The following is an 18162-nucleotide window of genomic DNA, read 5'->3' on the forward strand; positions in this document are numbered from 1 at the left end:
TAAATTTTAAAGTTTTCATTTAGAATAATAAAAAAAAAAAATATTGAAACAATTAAAGATAATTTATTTAATTATTATTAAGAGAATTTTTAAGTTATAAATTTTTTTCGTGTTAAAAAAATAAAAAAATTTGAAAAAAAAAAAAAAAAATGTTAAAAAATTTGAATTTTTAATTAAATTAAAAATTTTTGCATTAAAATTTTAGCAATAGAAAATTTACGAAAAAAATTGTATGATATTTTTATAGTAAGATTGACAAATATAAATTGATATTATTTTATTTGATTTTTCTATTAAATTTTGTGGTAAAAAGACTAAAAAAAAAAAAAAAAAATGAATTAATTTAAAAATTGAACTTCTATAAAAAAAAACTAAAAATTTTTGACAAAAATTTTGGCTTTTTTTACATCAAAAATAATTTAAAGGTAAAATTTTAACAAGAGAATAAAACATTTGTCCAATTAACGCTTTTGTGACATTAGTAATGCGATGAATGAATATTAAAATGATAAAATTATGCTATATATGGACGGACAAGTAGACGAAATCACAATTTATATTCTTTTATCAGAGTTATAAAATTAATGTCTCAGTTATTACCCTTATAATTTAGATTTTCAAAACTAAAAATATTAATAGTAAAAATACTGTATATTTGATCGTTATCATTATTAATATTTTCAATTTCATCATTTTCCTATTTTAACGGGCTCGTATTTAGAAATTTTTAAGTATATGGCATCGTTTGGGCAGGTAATTTACTAAAATTTATCCAATATCTTGTATAAAAAACAAATCAAATATTTATTTTAAATTCAACACAAATAGGAACAACGATAAAACGATTAACTGATCCATTAACATTATAGAAATCTTAATCCTAAGAAAAAAAAAAAAAAAAAAAACATTATTTTCGGCAACTGCGACATGCAATTGAGTATTAAACAGTATCAACGATATATTCATAATGTGCCATCGATTTAACGAAATTAAAATAATTAAAAATTTACAAATTACTCGAGAAGCTTTCAATCATAACAATATTAACTCTAATTTAAAAAAGAATCTTCAATTTTTTAACATTAGTTCCCAAATTCTAATTATTTTTTCACACAGTACTTCCACAAATGCAAAAATAACCTTTTGATCGAAAGCTCCTCACAAATCGAAATCTATTATCATGAAAATAATAATATTAAAAGTGTAAACCCACACATCAAACATAATACATAATATATAATAGCCGCTGTTTAAATTATCATAAATTGGATTTTAAAAAACCTCTAATTATGTATAGAGTCACGTGGGGTAACTGTGCGCAACCTATTTATTTATGAATGAGGAGGGGAAAGTTTGTGATATGTGTAAGCAAATTAAAGGTTTGTTGGTGGAAAATTAGCTTATGCAAGAAAAACCCATATGGTATCATTCGTTTACTTTAAAAAGTAAAATATTAAGAATCTTGTGGCGTAAAGGTTAAATTTTCTGTCAAGACAAAGATTATCACACTGTACTAAGAATAGTAATTAAAGTAAATTAATTTTGTTTTCTGTTAATAATGTACTTGCGTTTTTATTTAGCATAAAATTTAAAGTTATGTGATGTCTCAATAGTTGTTTAAGTATTATTAAAATTAGTTTGCTTAGGGCATTAAAAATCCACGAAGTTTCCTTAGTTGCGCAAATTTACCCCCACGAGTGCACACACTTACCCTTACTACGGCGTAAGTGTACGCATTTTAAATAATTCAGATTACTTCCTTTCTTTTTCTTTGAAAATTTTAGATTTTATTTCTTTATTTTAATTACTACCTAAATAATCACTCTACCATATTTTTATTTTCCTCTTGTTTAATTTTAACACCAGTTTAAATGCATAAGTGCTTACATTCGCCCCACATGACTCAACGGCGCATACTCTCACTCTTAAGCCTCCCTAGTAGAATTTTCTGACTTTTTAAGCTAACTGAAACCCAGCAGTGCTGCCACGCAAGAACTGATCAATCTGGCTCAACGAAAGTGGAGCATCTCTGGGATTCTGTGAGGGAGCGACAGCATAGTAATAAGAATTAGGATCTCTCTGAGAAGCAAGATACTGATACTTGGGCTCCTGCTGCTGTTGATGCTTATGTTGGCGTTGTTGCTGCTGAGCAAAAAGCTGCTGAGACTGCAGCAACTGATCAGTTTGCTGCTGGCGATAGATGGTCTCCTGAGGCTGAGGTCTGGGAGTGGGACGAGGGGCCTGTTGGGCCTGGTACTGCTGTCTCTGCTGCTGAAGCTGTTGGTGTCTCTGCTGCTGTTGCAGAGCAACATGAGCCTGAGCCTGAGCTTCCTGCTGAGCCACATAGGGCTGCAGCTTGTGATTGACCCTAAAGTCTCCGAGAGTTTGCGGCAAGCTTTGGTACAATTGAGTGTTGTACTGCCCACTGCTGGGATCGTAGACCAGCTCGGACTGGTAGATCGGCTCTGCCTTGACAGAGGACACTTTGGTGACCGGTCGGTTCGTCACCGGGACGGTTTTGACGTATCGCTCCAGTTCAGCAGCGAAGTTCAGATGCACGTCGTTGGAAGACGGAGAAGGAATCAAAGAATTGGCGGTGGTGCTCCTCTGTCTGGCGTAAACGACTCCGGGTCTTTCAGTGCTGGTGGGCGAGACGTACTGAGATGCGATCTGCAGGACGTGGGGCCTTGGGGTGATGGCGACTGTGGATTGCGGCCGAGGTGACGTTGACTCCAAAGCTTGGTAGGACGGCGTGGGCACGTGGCGAGACGTTGTGGGGCTTGCCAAGCTGTGGTACCGAGGTGCTGGTGATGTCACTCGATAGACCGGACTGGCAGTGGTGCTGGCAGACTGGGTGACAGCATTTGGACTCTCATAATTGAGACTCTCGCCCTGGACCGCAGAAACTTGAAGATAATTAGGCCGAGGCTTCGGACGGTAAGTCGGTCTGACCGCTGGCTCGTCATTGGCTTTCAATTCTTGGCTGGCTTCCTCGTCTTCCAAATTAAGCTCGCTTTGGAAAATAGTCGTGGGTGGTCGGGCGGTGGACTTTCGGGGGTAGTTCTGCGGATTGGGTCGTGGGCGGATCAGCGGATAGTTCGCGGGCCCGCCAACTTCATCCGGCTCCTGCTTGCTCGGCAGTTCATCGTCTTCTTCCTTTGGAGCGTTCGGGTCGCAAGGGTTTCCGGAGACGTACTCGAACTCACGACGGTTGCCGTCTGGGTCGATGTAACCGTACTTTCCGCGGACTACGCAGTCGGTTCCCCGGGTTTCTTCCTTGAAGGAACCGTCCGCGGCTTCGTAGCCGAAGGTGAATGACCCGTCGTCGTTTACTTTGTTGTAGTTACGGATTGTTTGGACTGGCGGAAGCTTTGATGGGCTTGATATGTCTTTTGAGCGCGGGGATGGAAGCGCTCGAGTTCGGGGCTGGTACTCCGCTTGTTGCCGCTGCGATAGGTAACCCTCCCCATCTTCGATGTCTACTTCTTCAGCCGCTGACACTCGCGCGTCTTCATCTTCGTAGTAGATCTGCGGAACTGCTGATTGCGGGCGCAATTGGACTCGGCGTGCATAGACTAGGGTTATCGTTAGATAAACCTGAAAAAAAAATTTTTATATTGTTTATTGGAAATTTTTATTTTTATAATTATTTATTGCAATAATTTAATCTCCTTAAATATGAATTATTAAAATTTAATAAATACTTTTTTGGACTTAAATTGTAAAATAAATTTGTTAAAATTTCAAAGAATTTAATTTGATCTTTTTAAACTTAAAAATTGAAATTAAATTTTTTTGAATGAAAAAATTGACTTGAAGCAATTTAGGCTTTAAATTTAAAGTAAAGCAAAGTCGACTTTAAATTATTAGAATAATTATACTTTAAATAATAAAAATTTGAAAAAAAAAAATTTATTTTCTGCGCAAATTTATTGATTTTTAATAATAGAGTAATTCAAAGTCTAATTAAATTTTAAGAAGTATATTTTTAGATTATATTCTTAGTTTTGTTAAACAAAATGATTAAAAATAATTTCACATGTTAAACGTCTTAAAAAAAATATATTTAAAATGATTTTAAGGATTAGATTAGAAAGTATTCAAAATAATAAAAAATAAAATAATTTTTTAAATTCTTTAATCATTTCATTTAATAAAAATATTTAAGTCTAAAAAATTTCAATTTCTTTTTTTAAGACTCATAATTGTAACAAAAAAAAAGAAAAAGTATTTTTTTATAGAAAATAATTTTTTTGTAAATATAATATAAGAAGTTCAATAAACTCTAAATTACAGCATTTAAATATCACTATTTGAAACAATATTATTTGGTCATGGTACTTTTACTTATTAGTAATCATTTTTCCATGTATGTCTTCCGAAAGTTACAAGTTATAATTTTCAGCCATTCACGTCGTGACTCTAAATAAAGTCGGTTATTTGTATTGATAATAATTTACCTCCGCACCTTTAAATTAATAAATTTATGTAGAGAAATTATCATTTCTAATAGATCACTTATTTATATTAATTAATCACTTTGTAGTTAGTAAATTAAATATTACACAATTAAGATTTTTATCTAATTTTATTATTTTACTACAAATGAATTGATATTATCAAAAAGTTAATAATTTTGTATTATATTCAGTGTAATCTCCGATTTGCATAAGATTACACTGGATGTAATCCGAAAAAATATCCCGTAAGTAATTTGAATTATACTCAGTAGAATCTTAGATTATATAACTTTTTCGAAAATTATGATATTCAACTTTTTTCTTTTATAATTTATAAATTTTTTTGAAAATTTGTTGAAATTGTGATAATTAATTTTTTTTTAAATTGTTCATTTTTTTTTATCTATTTTTCAAAAATACAATGCAATGTATGGATAGAAAATATTTAAGGAGCATTTAAGCATATTTAAGCACAATTTTTCCGATAATTTGGGGTTGAAAAATTTTTAGTAAATATTTTCAAATGAGGTCACCTCTTCAATTTTATTTTTTAGAACAAAATTTATATACGATTTTATTGACATATATATTTTTGTGAAAAATACATAAAAAAATGAATTAAAAAAAAAATTTATAAATTTATAAATTAAAAAAGGAAAAAAGTTGAATAGCACAATTTCCGAAAAAATTGTATGATCCAAGATTCTACTGAGTATAATCCAAATTATACGGGATGTTTTTTACGTGTAGCTGGAATACATGATAATAATTCAATTCACTAAATAAATTAACGTTTTTAATATTTAAAAATACAAAAATTTTTATTGAATGTTAAAAAATATTTATTAAAATTTAATAAATTAAATAATTTTTTTTTTAAATAATTAAAAATTAAATAATTAAATAATTGTTTTGAAATAAATTAAATTATTAATAGTTAATAAATCCTTCGATAAAAAATTTTTTACCGAAAAAAAATTTCTCTAAAAGATAAAACAAATATTTCCAAAACTCATATTCTCAATTTTCTAGTTCTCTGACTTGTAACACAAACTTTTACCAGTGGATAATTGAAACAAAAAACCTGAGTAATCATGACTGGCAATGCAAGTGTTAAGCCAACCCTTAACAAAAAAAATGAGTGTCATTACTCATTATTCATTATTTAAATAATTAAATGACAATATTATAAATTAAAAATAAAACATTGCAGTGAATAAAGATGAAAGATATTAAAAAATTTCAACGAAAGTTTGAGAAAATGCGTAATGCTTCCGTCTCAGCCAATACTGGAGCGTACTTATCGTAAGCAAAGTAAGTAAATGCTTTGTGTAAGCACCAATTGTGAGAACCTTAAGTATTCGTTACGCTGACGTAATACGTATGACTTATATACATGGATAAGTGTGTACATAATATACAATATATATAAAATAAAATATATTGAGTCTGTCCCGCGTGTGAGTGACCTAAATCCGGGATAAGACGCGCGGTCCACGACGACCTAGCGTGAGATTCAGATTGAGCGCGTCGTAACTCGCGCTCACTCTCCTTGAACCCGCGGCGGCGGCGGCGGCGGATGTAATGCTCAATGCAACCACGCCTGGATCTAGATTTGTTAACTACAATATATATATATTAAATAATCCAAGTAAACTTATACTTTTAGTTGAATCACACGTACAAGTTTTATTTAGCTCAATACAACCGTCGGCGCACCTTTACATTTGTAAATATATATATTTATATATTTATATCTTTGATTTGGTTGTACCGTAAAACCGTTTTAATTGTTCATTGCCTGGAGCAATGTCCTTCATATATTACGTCATTATGTAACTATCTTAAATTTCATAATCCTTTGTTGATACAATTACACTTCCTATTCATTTCAAATTATTCAGAGAAATTATATTATTCATTGTTGGAAATAATTTATTCTGATATTTTTTATTCATTTAAGAGAAAGAATATTTATTTAAGATTGTTTTAAAAATTACTTTTTTGGTAATCAAATGTCATTAAAGTTAGCAGTCATTTGATCATTTTTTAATTTTATTTAAAAAAAAATTTTTTTATAAAAAATTGGATTTTTAATATTTTTAAATTTCTACATGTCAATTTTTTTTTTTGCCATGATTTTTTGGTAAAAAATTTATTAAAATTATTAAATACTTGCTAAATTAATTTTCATGATAATCAAGCAAAAATATGTTTAATTTATGATTTTATTGGGTTAATTTCATTACCAGTGTACTTAAAAAAAATTTTACGGATCAATCTATGAATTTGAACTCTTGGAACGAATGAAAGTAATTCGGAACAATTATTATAATTTAATCTAAAAATTCTGGGATTTTTTTTTTTACTTTTTAGGCTCTGAAAGATAACAATTTATTTAAAAAAAAATTGGCATTGTTTTGATAAGAAATTAATTTGTTTAAAATTTTAAATGAAGAAGTAAAAATTTCTCTTGTAATAATTTTTTTTTTTAAGTTTCGGGAAATTTTTACGATCATATTAATTTTCATCTTTTTGAACGAAATTTCTATTTGATTTATTTGATATATTTTTTTTTGAAAAAAAAAAAAAAAAAAATAAACAATTCAAAAAAAAATTTGATTATCACAAATTTAACTAATTTTCAAATTTTTATGTGCTTTTAAAAAAAAATATATCAAAAAAAAATAAAATAGAAATTTTATTAAAAAAATAAGAGCCAAAATTTTTTCCAACTTTTGAAGGCAAAAAAAAACTATCGAAATTTTTATTTTTTTCTTTAAAGACATTTTTTTGAATAAAAAAAAATTGAAAATATTAATTCTACACCTAGTTATGGCCCAAAATAGGATTGATCCCACTTATAAATTTTTCTTCCAATAATTTTTTTTTTAAAGTTTCTTAGATTTAAAATAAAAAAAAATGTTACTAAAAATTTGCAAGTTTTCTATTAAAAATTATTTTTTTACAAATTTAAAAAAACTTTTTTTTTTTAAAAAAAAGTTATTGAAAGAAAAATTTTTTATTTCTTCGCTAAAAAAAAAATGTTTTAAATTTTAAATAAATTAATTTCTTTTGAAAAAAATTTCAATTTTTTTAAAAAAGAAATTTAAAAATTTTTAAATTCTATTATTTTTTTTTTATTTTTATTAATAAAAATAATTTACTGAAAAGATAATTTTTCTTTCAGTATAAATTTAGATAACAATAAACCAAAAAGTTGGTAAATAAATTATTTATGACTGATTTTTAACAAAAACTTTTAAATGAATGTTGAATTAAAATATGCGAATAATAAAATAAATATATTTTACAATTAAACGGAAATATAAAAATTCATATTTAGCCACTCCTTTAAACTATTTCTTTAATTATTTTTTATTCTCAAGGACTAAGTTGTGAAATATGCAATATATATTCAAATAATACACACGCGAAATTTAATCATACGTAATAAGCTATTATTTAAAAAAATATAATTTACTTTTATAGGTAAGTTTAATTAAATGGCAATTTTAAACTAAATTTGATCTTATTAATCGGTTCTTTCAAAAGCGATAATAGCTTTTAAAAAGGTTAAGAAACCGAAAAGTGCACGCCTCGAATGACAATAAAAAATATTATTTCATACATTAATATTTAACAATCACTGGCGTAATTTACAAACACAATTTCGATAAAATTAATTGTACGCTCTCGGTATGAATTTATCCTCGAAATATCTTTCATTTATTCAATTGATTGAAAAAAAAAAAAAAAATAAATAAAATCTACTTCTGAGAATTACATTCATATTTCTTCGAGTTCATTTTCTCGCGCGTTACTATCTCCGTATAATAGAGAAAGTAAATCGCCGAGAAAAAATAACTGAACGTGCAAATACTAGTTTGTTAAATATTAAAACTTGTCAGTTTAAAGTTTTCATTAATAAATTATTCAGATATTGATTCTGATTTTCAACAGAATTTTATCGTGAAAATACAAAGCTGATAAAAAAAATAAAATAACTTTTCAAAAGTTGTTTTATAAAGTTGTTTCAAGCAAAATTATTATCATAACCGGTTTTTTTTTTCGGATAAAAATAATATTTTTCGTCTTAAATTTTTTACTGGATTATTTTTACTCCAGAAATTTACATTTTATCTTTATTCTTAACTATTGGCTTGTAAGATTGTGATAAAATTAAAGTTGATTCTATTTTTAATTTTTAACTCAATTTAAATAAAATTTTTCTATTGCATTTTTCATAAATTATATACATTTACTATTTGACAGAATAATTTTACAATATTTTCATTTTTTTTTTTTTTTCAAAAAATAATTTTTTTTTTTTTTTTTTTTTTTTTTTCAAAAAAATAAATTTTATTTTTTTAAATTATTTTTTTATTAAATAAATAAAAAAATTTACTAAACATTAAATTTAGTCTTGAATTATTAAATCAAATATTTTTTTTTAATTATGTGAAATTTTTCTTAAATAAAAAAAATTAATTTCAGCCTCAATTTTCATTCCACACTTGTTTTCTTCTCTTCAATTATTTTAACGAGAACATAATAAACAATAAGTCTACTGACTTTCTTTAAAAGTTTTACTACTGTACTAAGCAGTGTATTATCATCGTGAATAATCAAGTTAGCATCTGTCAACTTTTATTACAAGGAGTACATTAAATTCAAGTCACTCAAGTCTAATTTAATCTTCTGCAATTTTTATTATTCATATAAACAATGACAATGTTTTTTTCAAAAATCACATCACTATATTTTTTTTTACGTTGTTTATAATTTATAATTAAATCATATTTTATTTAATCTCAAAAATTTTTGTCTTTAATTCGGTAATTTTGGCTCTAAATCGTTCTCTGTCTTCAGCAACAATTTTATTTTATAAAATTACAATTAACTAGATAAAAAAAAAATTTAATGTCGAAAAAATTAGACAGTAAAAAAATTTTTATCAATTTCTAACACTCTTGTGTTTTAATTTAATACAATTGTTTCAAATTGACAAGTGTTGAATTAATTAAAAAAAAAGTGGCAAAAATCTAGCATAAAAATTTTTTACCCAATTTTTTTTGACTAAATAACTTTTCACTGTATATTTATGATAATCAATAATTAATAATCATCAAAGAAACTAAATGACTAGCTTAACTGGAAGAGATCTTATCGCTTAATCAAAAGATCTTGGCCTAAATTTACTATTTTTTACCTTCGAAATGATTTCCAAAATTACGTATAATTTTATGAAAAATCATTCGTACGATTTTATATCAAAAATGGTCTCATAAATCTGTATACAAAATTATAACTTTTATAAAATTTTATAAAATTTTGTACTTCTGGATTTTTACAAAAAAAAAAAAATTGAAATTTTGAATTTCCCGCTAAGAAAATTAAAAATGTGTAGTTATTTGCGTAGTTTTAATATTACTATTTTCACCCATTCACCTCCCTTTTATCAGGGGATGTAATCAGCTAATTATATTATTTAAACTTTTGATTGATTTCACTGATGCTATTCCCATAATTCTAATATTATTAAAATATTTTTTTACATTATTAAATGTACTTTTATTTATTTTGTTTTGTATCATTTTCCACTCAACCATTGCTTTGATATTTAAATAAAATAAAGAAATAATCCCATTCGTTCTCAAAATTTCCCTTAATTTAATTTTTCAAAGATCTAATTATTCAAATAATTAATAATTAAAAAAAAATAATTATCCAATTTTCTTAATAATTGATAATTAGAAAAAATACCGCCAAATTTTTCAAATAATTAATAATTAAAAAAAATAATTAACTAATTTTTTAAAAACTAAAAAATTCACAGATTTGTTTAATAAAAATTTCAAATTGGAAAATTAATTAAATAATAATCAAACATAAATTATAAAATTTTTAAAGATACGAAATAATTTACTGTGTAATTATTTAATGCTTGAATAATTAGTAATAATAGAAAATTTATTTAAAATATCATAATTAAATTATTTAAAATATAATTTTTGCCGTTAAATATTTTTTAAAATGAACCTTTTGGTTAAAATAAATGATTTTATTAACATATAAAAATTTCCATAACTCTTAATGACAATAATAACAAAATTCTCTCTTTTTAAACGAAAAATCCGTAATGATAAAAAGATTGTCGTGCAATTTCTTTAATATTACCTTGAAAAACTGTAAATTACTAAAACATTATATTTATTAATATTAATAAAAACATATAATTATTGTCATATGTCAATGTATACCTATATAGATAAATGCATAATGTGCATGAGCTCTAATATAAGTGAAAGCAGTGAAAGTGAAGTGTGCGATTAGATTAATAAAAATAAATAATCAAGGTTACTGTTTGCAATGAAATAAAAAATAATGACAACAAAGATATAAATAAAATCAATTAAATAATTTAAAATTAAAATAAATTTATGAATTTAGGAAATTTTAGAAAAATTTCAAATTATTTGAGGGAAAATTTAGCTGTAAGGTTGCATTAGATCTAGAAGGATATATACTATATCGAGACCGGAGACTAATGCCCGAGGAAAGAGGGAGTAGAGACCAAGTCTAAGTCTCCGACTGAGTCAGTAGATATAAATGAGCTAATGAGTTCTTGTGGTTCGATCGCTCTGGGAAAATCGTGACGGTTTTATGTACAGACGAATGACTCTGTAATCAGTTCCCGTTCGGGCATATGCCAGTCACGCACACCGTTAAAAAGTTTGTTGAAACATTGCTCTATTTTATATATATATAAACACATATACACACATATATAAACACATATTATGTATCTGCACTAAAGAAAAGCAAAGTTTATATTTTTATACAGCGTAAATACAAACCACCACGCCCTGTACACCCGATTAGCTGGTCGAGTTTCTCTCAATTCGCCCCGTATTCCGTATACACATTCTTTCTGTATACTCCGACTTCCCGTTACTATTTTTTTTTTTTTATTTTCACTTAAAAGTGATAGTGATACTTTTATTACTTGCTTTTTATATTTTATCAAGATCATGTATGTAATTGTCTTTTATGTTGATTTGATAAACCAGTATTTGATTTTAATTTATGCTAATGTACTCCAACTCATTTAACTATTATATAATTACCTGTTGAGATACTTTTCTTTTTTTTATTTTTAATTAATTTCAATTTGTTTGGGTAACTATGACTTCAATGGAAATTTTTTTTATGTAATTTGTTAACTTCTACTTTTATTTATCAACTAAAATTCATTTTATCAGTTTTTACGCAGAATTAAAATTCAAAATTTAAATTTCCCGCGCAAAAAAAAAATTATGATTTAAAATTAATTTTAGATTGAAATTCAAATTTTGACACAAATATGAATTAATTTTGAGATCAATCCAAATTTGAAATTGATTTTTAAATAGAAATTAGCACGCCTGTAGAAATTTCAATCCTGCTTTAGAATTTTAATAAAAACTTGAGAATATTTTATAGATAAAATTTATACTAAATATTTTCAAGTCTTTATTATAATATTCTTAAACAGGATCGAAATTTCTACAAGCGTGCTAATTTTTATTTAAAAATCAATTTCAAATTTTTTTAATATTTAAGAAGATTTTTTTATATTTAAGAAATTATTTCTTAAACATCATTTCTTAGTATTTAAAAAATTTTTTTTAAATACTAAGAAATATTACAAATCCTAAGAAATATTACGAATTCTAAGAAATGTTTCTTAAATACTAAGAAATATTTTTTAATTACTAGGAAATGATTTTTAAGATATAATTACTTTAATACAAAGAAATCCTTCTATCAGTGCATTTAAATAAATTTTTTTATGAATAAAATCTTTTGCAAAATTTAGTTCTTATGATTTAAAAAAATTTATGATCTAATTAAAATTTTTTGACGTTAATTTCTCGATAAATTATAAATATTTTAAGAAATTTTGTACTGTCTAGTATTGAGTCATTATGAAAGATTTTAAGAATAATTTTTTAGACAAATTTATCTTACTTATACTTATACTAATTCACTTTTATCGAATTATTGTAACCTGTTTATAAGCGCAGCTTTATAAGCAGTCAAGTAATTAAATAATCAAATAAAAAAATAAAAATCAATAAAAGATGGATTTTTTGATTTTTTATCGTTGAAAAAAATAAATAAGCTATATTTTTATTTAATTACAACAACTTACTATGATATTCTTATAAGCGTTGTAAATTAAATTTCTTTTTCTTAAAAACAATTACAAGTTAAAATTTTTTTTAAGATTTTTTTTTTCTCTGAAAAATTAATTTTTAAAATATATACGCAAAAATGCTCAAATTTAGACAAATTTTTTGTACTTTCGATCGGAAACTAAAATCTTACAAGAAACAAAAAAAGATTTCTAGTTACAAATAAGTTCAAATTTTAACAATATAACGCTCAGAATAGCAAAAAAATAAAAATTTTTATTTATAAAAATAATTTACATCTAAAAAAAAAGAAAATTTATATTCTTCCAAATTTTGACGAATATTATTTTGATTTTATAAAAAATACGTAATTTTTTTAATAATATTGAAATTTGCCGACATTTTTAATTTTTAAAAAATTTTTTCGTTTATTAAATAATAACTAAAAAATATTTTTAAACTCAATATCACAAAAAATTATTTTTATTTAACATAAATTTTTGTAAAAATAAATAATTTAAAAAAAAAAACTCAAAATTATCTGAAATAAATTTTTTTAAAAAAAAAAAATTCTCTAAAATTTTACTAATTAAATAATTCCATTTCTTCATAAAAAAAAATAAATTAAATATCTAAATAAAATCTTATAAAATAACTTTAATTAAAAAATAAAAAATCTTTAATAAAAAATTAAAAATTTATAAAAATGTAATTTAATTAACAAAAATAAATTTATTCATAAACTTTCCCGACAGTTAATTAAAATACAAATCTCAACACATGAATAAAATCAATTATCGCTCATTAATAATTAATATAATCTCGAAACATCATTAGAAAAAAATTTAATAGTCAATTAAGAAAATGATAAAATAAAATAAAATAAAAGCATGTGGAGGTACCAGTGAATCATTAAGCAACCCAACTCACTAAATGATAATTAAATAAAATTTAACTAACATCTTTATTAACCAAACGGATTCATACTGTAAAACTATGACCGGACTTACTTTCGTTACATTACCCCAAGGACGGCAATATGATGAAAGTGAAACGGCACACTAAAGTAACTTAAAGATATTATTGCATACAAAGGTACGCTGTATGATTTATAAATGAAGTATTGTCAACATACGCGTGAATTGAATTTAAAATACAAGATAGAATTTATTGAAGCCTTGTTAGCTAGCCGGCAATCTCTTTCTTCTCTTAAGCTAAAAGAAGAAAGAACAAACGATTGTCTTGTTCGTACTACTGATCAAATTTACTGCGTCATTAAACACAGATTATTATTATAAGATCGGCTCTTACAATTTTTATTAATAACTTGCAAGAAGAAAGAATCCTACTTGTCCAATAAATTCGATCGTAAAAAAAATTTCACTAATTTAAAAAATAACACACCACAAAATTTTCTATTAATTTCTCAAAAATAATAAAAAAAAAAAAAAAAATTCTTTACACTTTTTTATCACTAAAAAAAAAAATTAATAATAAAATTTAAAAAAGATAAAAAATTCACTGATAAATTAGTGTAATTGTTAAAAAAAATTATTAGTAATTAATAAAGACCTTGAAACATACCAGAATAATAATTCGCATGATGTAAAAACAGTTTTGTCAGTTTTTTTGTATAAAAAAAAAAAAAAAAAAAAATTTTTTTCAAAAAGGGTTGACGGAAAAAATTAATTTAATTCACCGTTACGAGTAGTTCTCCGTGAGTTTCACTGAGAAAGTGCAACGAGATAGTAGGTAGAACGGTGCTTTATAAACTATACGACAATTTATCCGGTAGAGGGGGAGGAATTCTCACTTCTGGATAGGCTTCCTTGTTCGTACACGTAAGTTAGATGTCCATACCGCGGAGGATTGTGGAACAATTGGGTTCTATCTAAAGCAACATACCGTCATATCAATTCCTGTTGTGTACTTCTTTTAATAAATACAATACTAGTCATATTTGTAATTAGTTTGCGTTATTTATTGTGTAGTACTTTTATTATTATTATCATTATCATTATTTTTATTATTATGCTTGTTTATGGGTTACGGCTGAGGTGTATTGGTATCAATAAAGAATTTCGGGCTCGGCCATTGCCAAACTTACCGCAGACCAAAGACAGGGCTTACTTACGTCACTTGAACATTCCTTTTTAATACACTTAGTATTAATAGGAGGTTTTGATATTTGATATCGATCTGTATGCATATTAATATTACATATGATTAATGACAGGAAATTAATTTTATTTATAAATTCATGTTAATAACTTTTTATTTTGTTTTTTATTATTTATTAATTAGGTGTAATTAATTATGTTTTCTTCTTGGAATTTGTTTCATTTATTTTTATCATTTTTATGATTTTTAGTAAATTTTGTAGAAATCTAATTATTGCATTGGTTGTTATGATGCTATTTTTAAAAAATTAGAAAAAGAAAATTGAACGCGGTTCTGTCAAAAAATTTATTATTGACAATTTTATTAATCAATATTTTTACTAATTTTACTCATTTATATTTAATCATTGCTATAGTAACTGTTGCCATAGCAACCGTTGCTATGGTAAACGTTGCCATAGTAACGGTTGCTACACGGAGAAAATTAAATAATAGCAGTTAATATCTAGATATGGTAATCCTCTATGTTAACTAGAGTTAATTACTACTATCATCCTAAATGGTTACATTTATAATTTCTGATGGTAATAGTTACCATCAGGAATTATAGCAGCCACTATCTAGGGTAACCAGTAGAATTTAAACATCCGCGTTTAAAAATTACGATCAAAGACGTAAATATATACTGAGAGAAAAATTTAGGTATTACTCCTATAAATTTATGGGATGCATTTTGATGTATTTTTCATAAATACATATATATAAATATACAAAATATATGAAAAATTGATGTGGGTACTCAAATAAAAGGTCTCGATGAGTGTAACATCGGGATGAGCTTATATCATTAAAAATGTCAATAGTTCACTAGATACTAGCTCACTTTTTTACAGTTTATTTAACAAATAACTTCTGAATGCGAAATTGTATTAAATTTCTGTAAAATGTACCCGACAGCTCTTTAAATAAGCTTAATTTTCATATTCTGTTATATATGTCAAACAAAAATTTTAATCTGCTATCTTTTTATGAAATTTCCTGTTGCATTAATTTTTTTTTCTCGAAATTACTGAAATTTTACAACTTTTAATTGATTAATCACGTTTAAACTAATTATTTTTATTGAAGTATGTAATCTACTTCCATATCGGCTGCCGAATGGCTTTTTATTATTTTTCAATGTTTAAATCATAAAAACTACTAATTTCTTATTCAAATACAATTTGTCAATTTTTGATTATTAAAATATTCATTCACTTTTAAAAAGATAGTTAATCTTACCTAATAATAGTCATTTGATTCTAAATATGGTTAATTAAAATTAATTGGTCCGTAATTTAGTTCGAAATGACTAACTTAAATAATTCAACATAATTTCTTATCGCAGTAGATGTGATAAAGTACTACAGTAAATTTGTATTTGTATAATAAATACTTTTATTTATATCGAAAAAATTCACTTTTTTTTTTTTTTTTTTTTTTTTTTCATTTTTATTCTTATTTAGTTACTCAATTTTTTATTTTACTTCTAAAGATAAAAATTAAAATAATTGTTCAGAAGAACAATTTGTTGCTAGTCCTGAAAAATACCGAGTTTCAATAAAAAAAATTTTTCACTTGTAGAGAACTCGATTTAAATTTCTAAGAGAAAAAAAAATTATTTTTCTCCAATTTTCATATTTTTAATATTCATTAATAAGATGGATAATTAAAAGGAGGAGAATTTATGTTTCATAACTATATTAGCATTCCTTAAAAATTTCTACCCAACTATTACAAATTTGTTGATATCTCGTCATGCTCCACTCTCTTTTATGTGAATATTTTCTAAAGGAATTAACGAGATAGATGTATTTGCTCTACATTAATTAATGATTTCTAAGACGAGTTATTAAAATTAGTTCAGTTAATTAATAAGCATTTCAATATATTCATTTATTTATTTAATAAGTGTACGTTTTTGAAATAGAAGATTATTATTATTATTATTATTATTATTATTTTTTTTTTTTATAGTCACAGTTATTAACAAGTTTTTCAAATTTTGCTTTGAAAATAAAAGTAAAATTATTTTATTAGTTCAATTATAATATAACATAGTTTTTTAAGGCATTATTTGAAACTATTCTTTTTTTTTTTAATTAAATTTAAGTATATTGCATAATTATTACTTCACTTATTTTTGGGTGTGTGAAATGGAATTACTGACAGATTTCGTTAAATGTGTTCTCGTTGAATTAAAAATATAGATCAATCAAAGTAAATAAATGATTCTTTAAGATCAAGGGCATTTAAAAAAAAATAAAAATGTAGTCAATAAACTGCGCACTGAAAAAAAAAAAATTATTTAAAAAAAGGAGGCATTGTGACAAAAAATTAATGTTAAGGTAAAAGCTCCCATTATTAACACTAAAAACTTCTCTAGTAGAAGCGTCTAGCATAAAAATGTCGCTACAGGTTTATAGAGTCTCGACACAACGTTCTTTGTCTTCTATATTTTATTGTTCGTTATATGGTAAAGTAGCGCAAAAGAATTCCTAAAAAACGATTTGAGTAAATTGTAAACATTTTTTATAATTTTATATTTAATAATTTAAAATCATTGTTCTAATTTTTATCAACGTCTTAAAAAATATTGTTGCTGAATTTAAGTGATGATTGATCTCTAATCCCAATTTTATCAAATATAGTATAACTATTTCTATATAACTATGAATTTAAAAATGCTTGCTTCAATTACTTTTTTGAACGTGACAATTAACAATTGCAATTTCATATTTGATCTCATTTAAATATTCTTTTTTGTTGTTGAATTATTAAGATTTTAAATGAAATTATTGTTGATATTAAATAATTTATATGGATTTCATTAACATTATTTAAAATTGAACTTAATTATAAATCTTTAATTAATTAAGTTATTTTGTACTGAGTTATATAATATATTATATTATATACAAATGAAGATTTATGTAAACCAATGTAACTTTAATATGGATGGCTCTGAAGGGGATTATGTTCTAAAGTCGAATAAAATTTTTTACCTATCTATCTATTTCCAGTATGTATAAACCGCAGGCCTTATTACCCTACCGTAGTAAAATAAGACCTATTCGCAAGGTTTTTTAAAAAATTTAATTTTGTGTTTGTTTATAGTGAAAATTTTAATAATATCACTTTTAAAATACACGGAAAAAAGTAAACTGTAATAAATAACAGTCGATTTATAATAAGTAATGATCAACTGCTAAAAATTACCACTTCAAACAGTAAAATCACATGATTTTACTATTCACATTGTAATATTTACAATTTAAACCTTACAATTTACTCTTTACATGGAAGAAAATACTATTTCAAACAGTAATATTCGCCATGTAAGTGTCTAAAATGTTTAAGTAT

The 18162-nt window shown here is 24.9% G+C and overlaps 1 protein-coding gene across 1 annotated transcript; it reads right to left on the reverse strand.

Moving 5' to 3' along the window:
* Positions 1-205: 205 nt before the first annotated feature.
* LOC141533679 (uncharacterized) lies at positions 206-14358 on the reverse strand. The gene is made up of 2 exons (XM_074252682.1): positions 14225-14358; positions 206-3597 (listed from the first exon to the last, which is right to left on the reverse strand). The coding sequence occupies exons 1-2, from the start codon at positions 14240-14242 to the stop codon at positions 1957-1959; spliced, it is 1659 nt and encodes a 552-aa protein (XP_074108783.1). The 5' UTR covers positions 14243-14358; the 3' UTR covers positions 206-1956.
* Between the last annotated feature and the right edge of the window lie 3804 nt (positions 14359-18162).

Source organism: Cotesia typhae, unplaced genomic scaffold (genome assembly GCF_013202065.1).
Source record: "Cotesia typhae breed Kobodo isofemale line unplaced genomic scaffold, CoteBio_Ctyphae scaffold_121, whole genome shotgun sequence".
Lineage (NCBI taxonomy): Eukaryota > Metazoa > Arthropoda > Insecta > Hymenoptera > Braconidae > Cotesia > Cotesia typhae.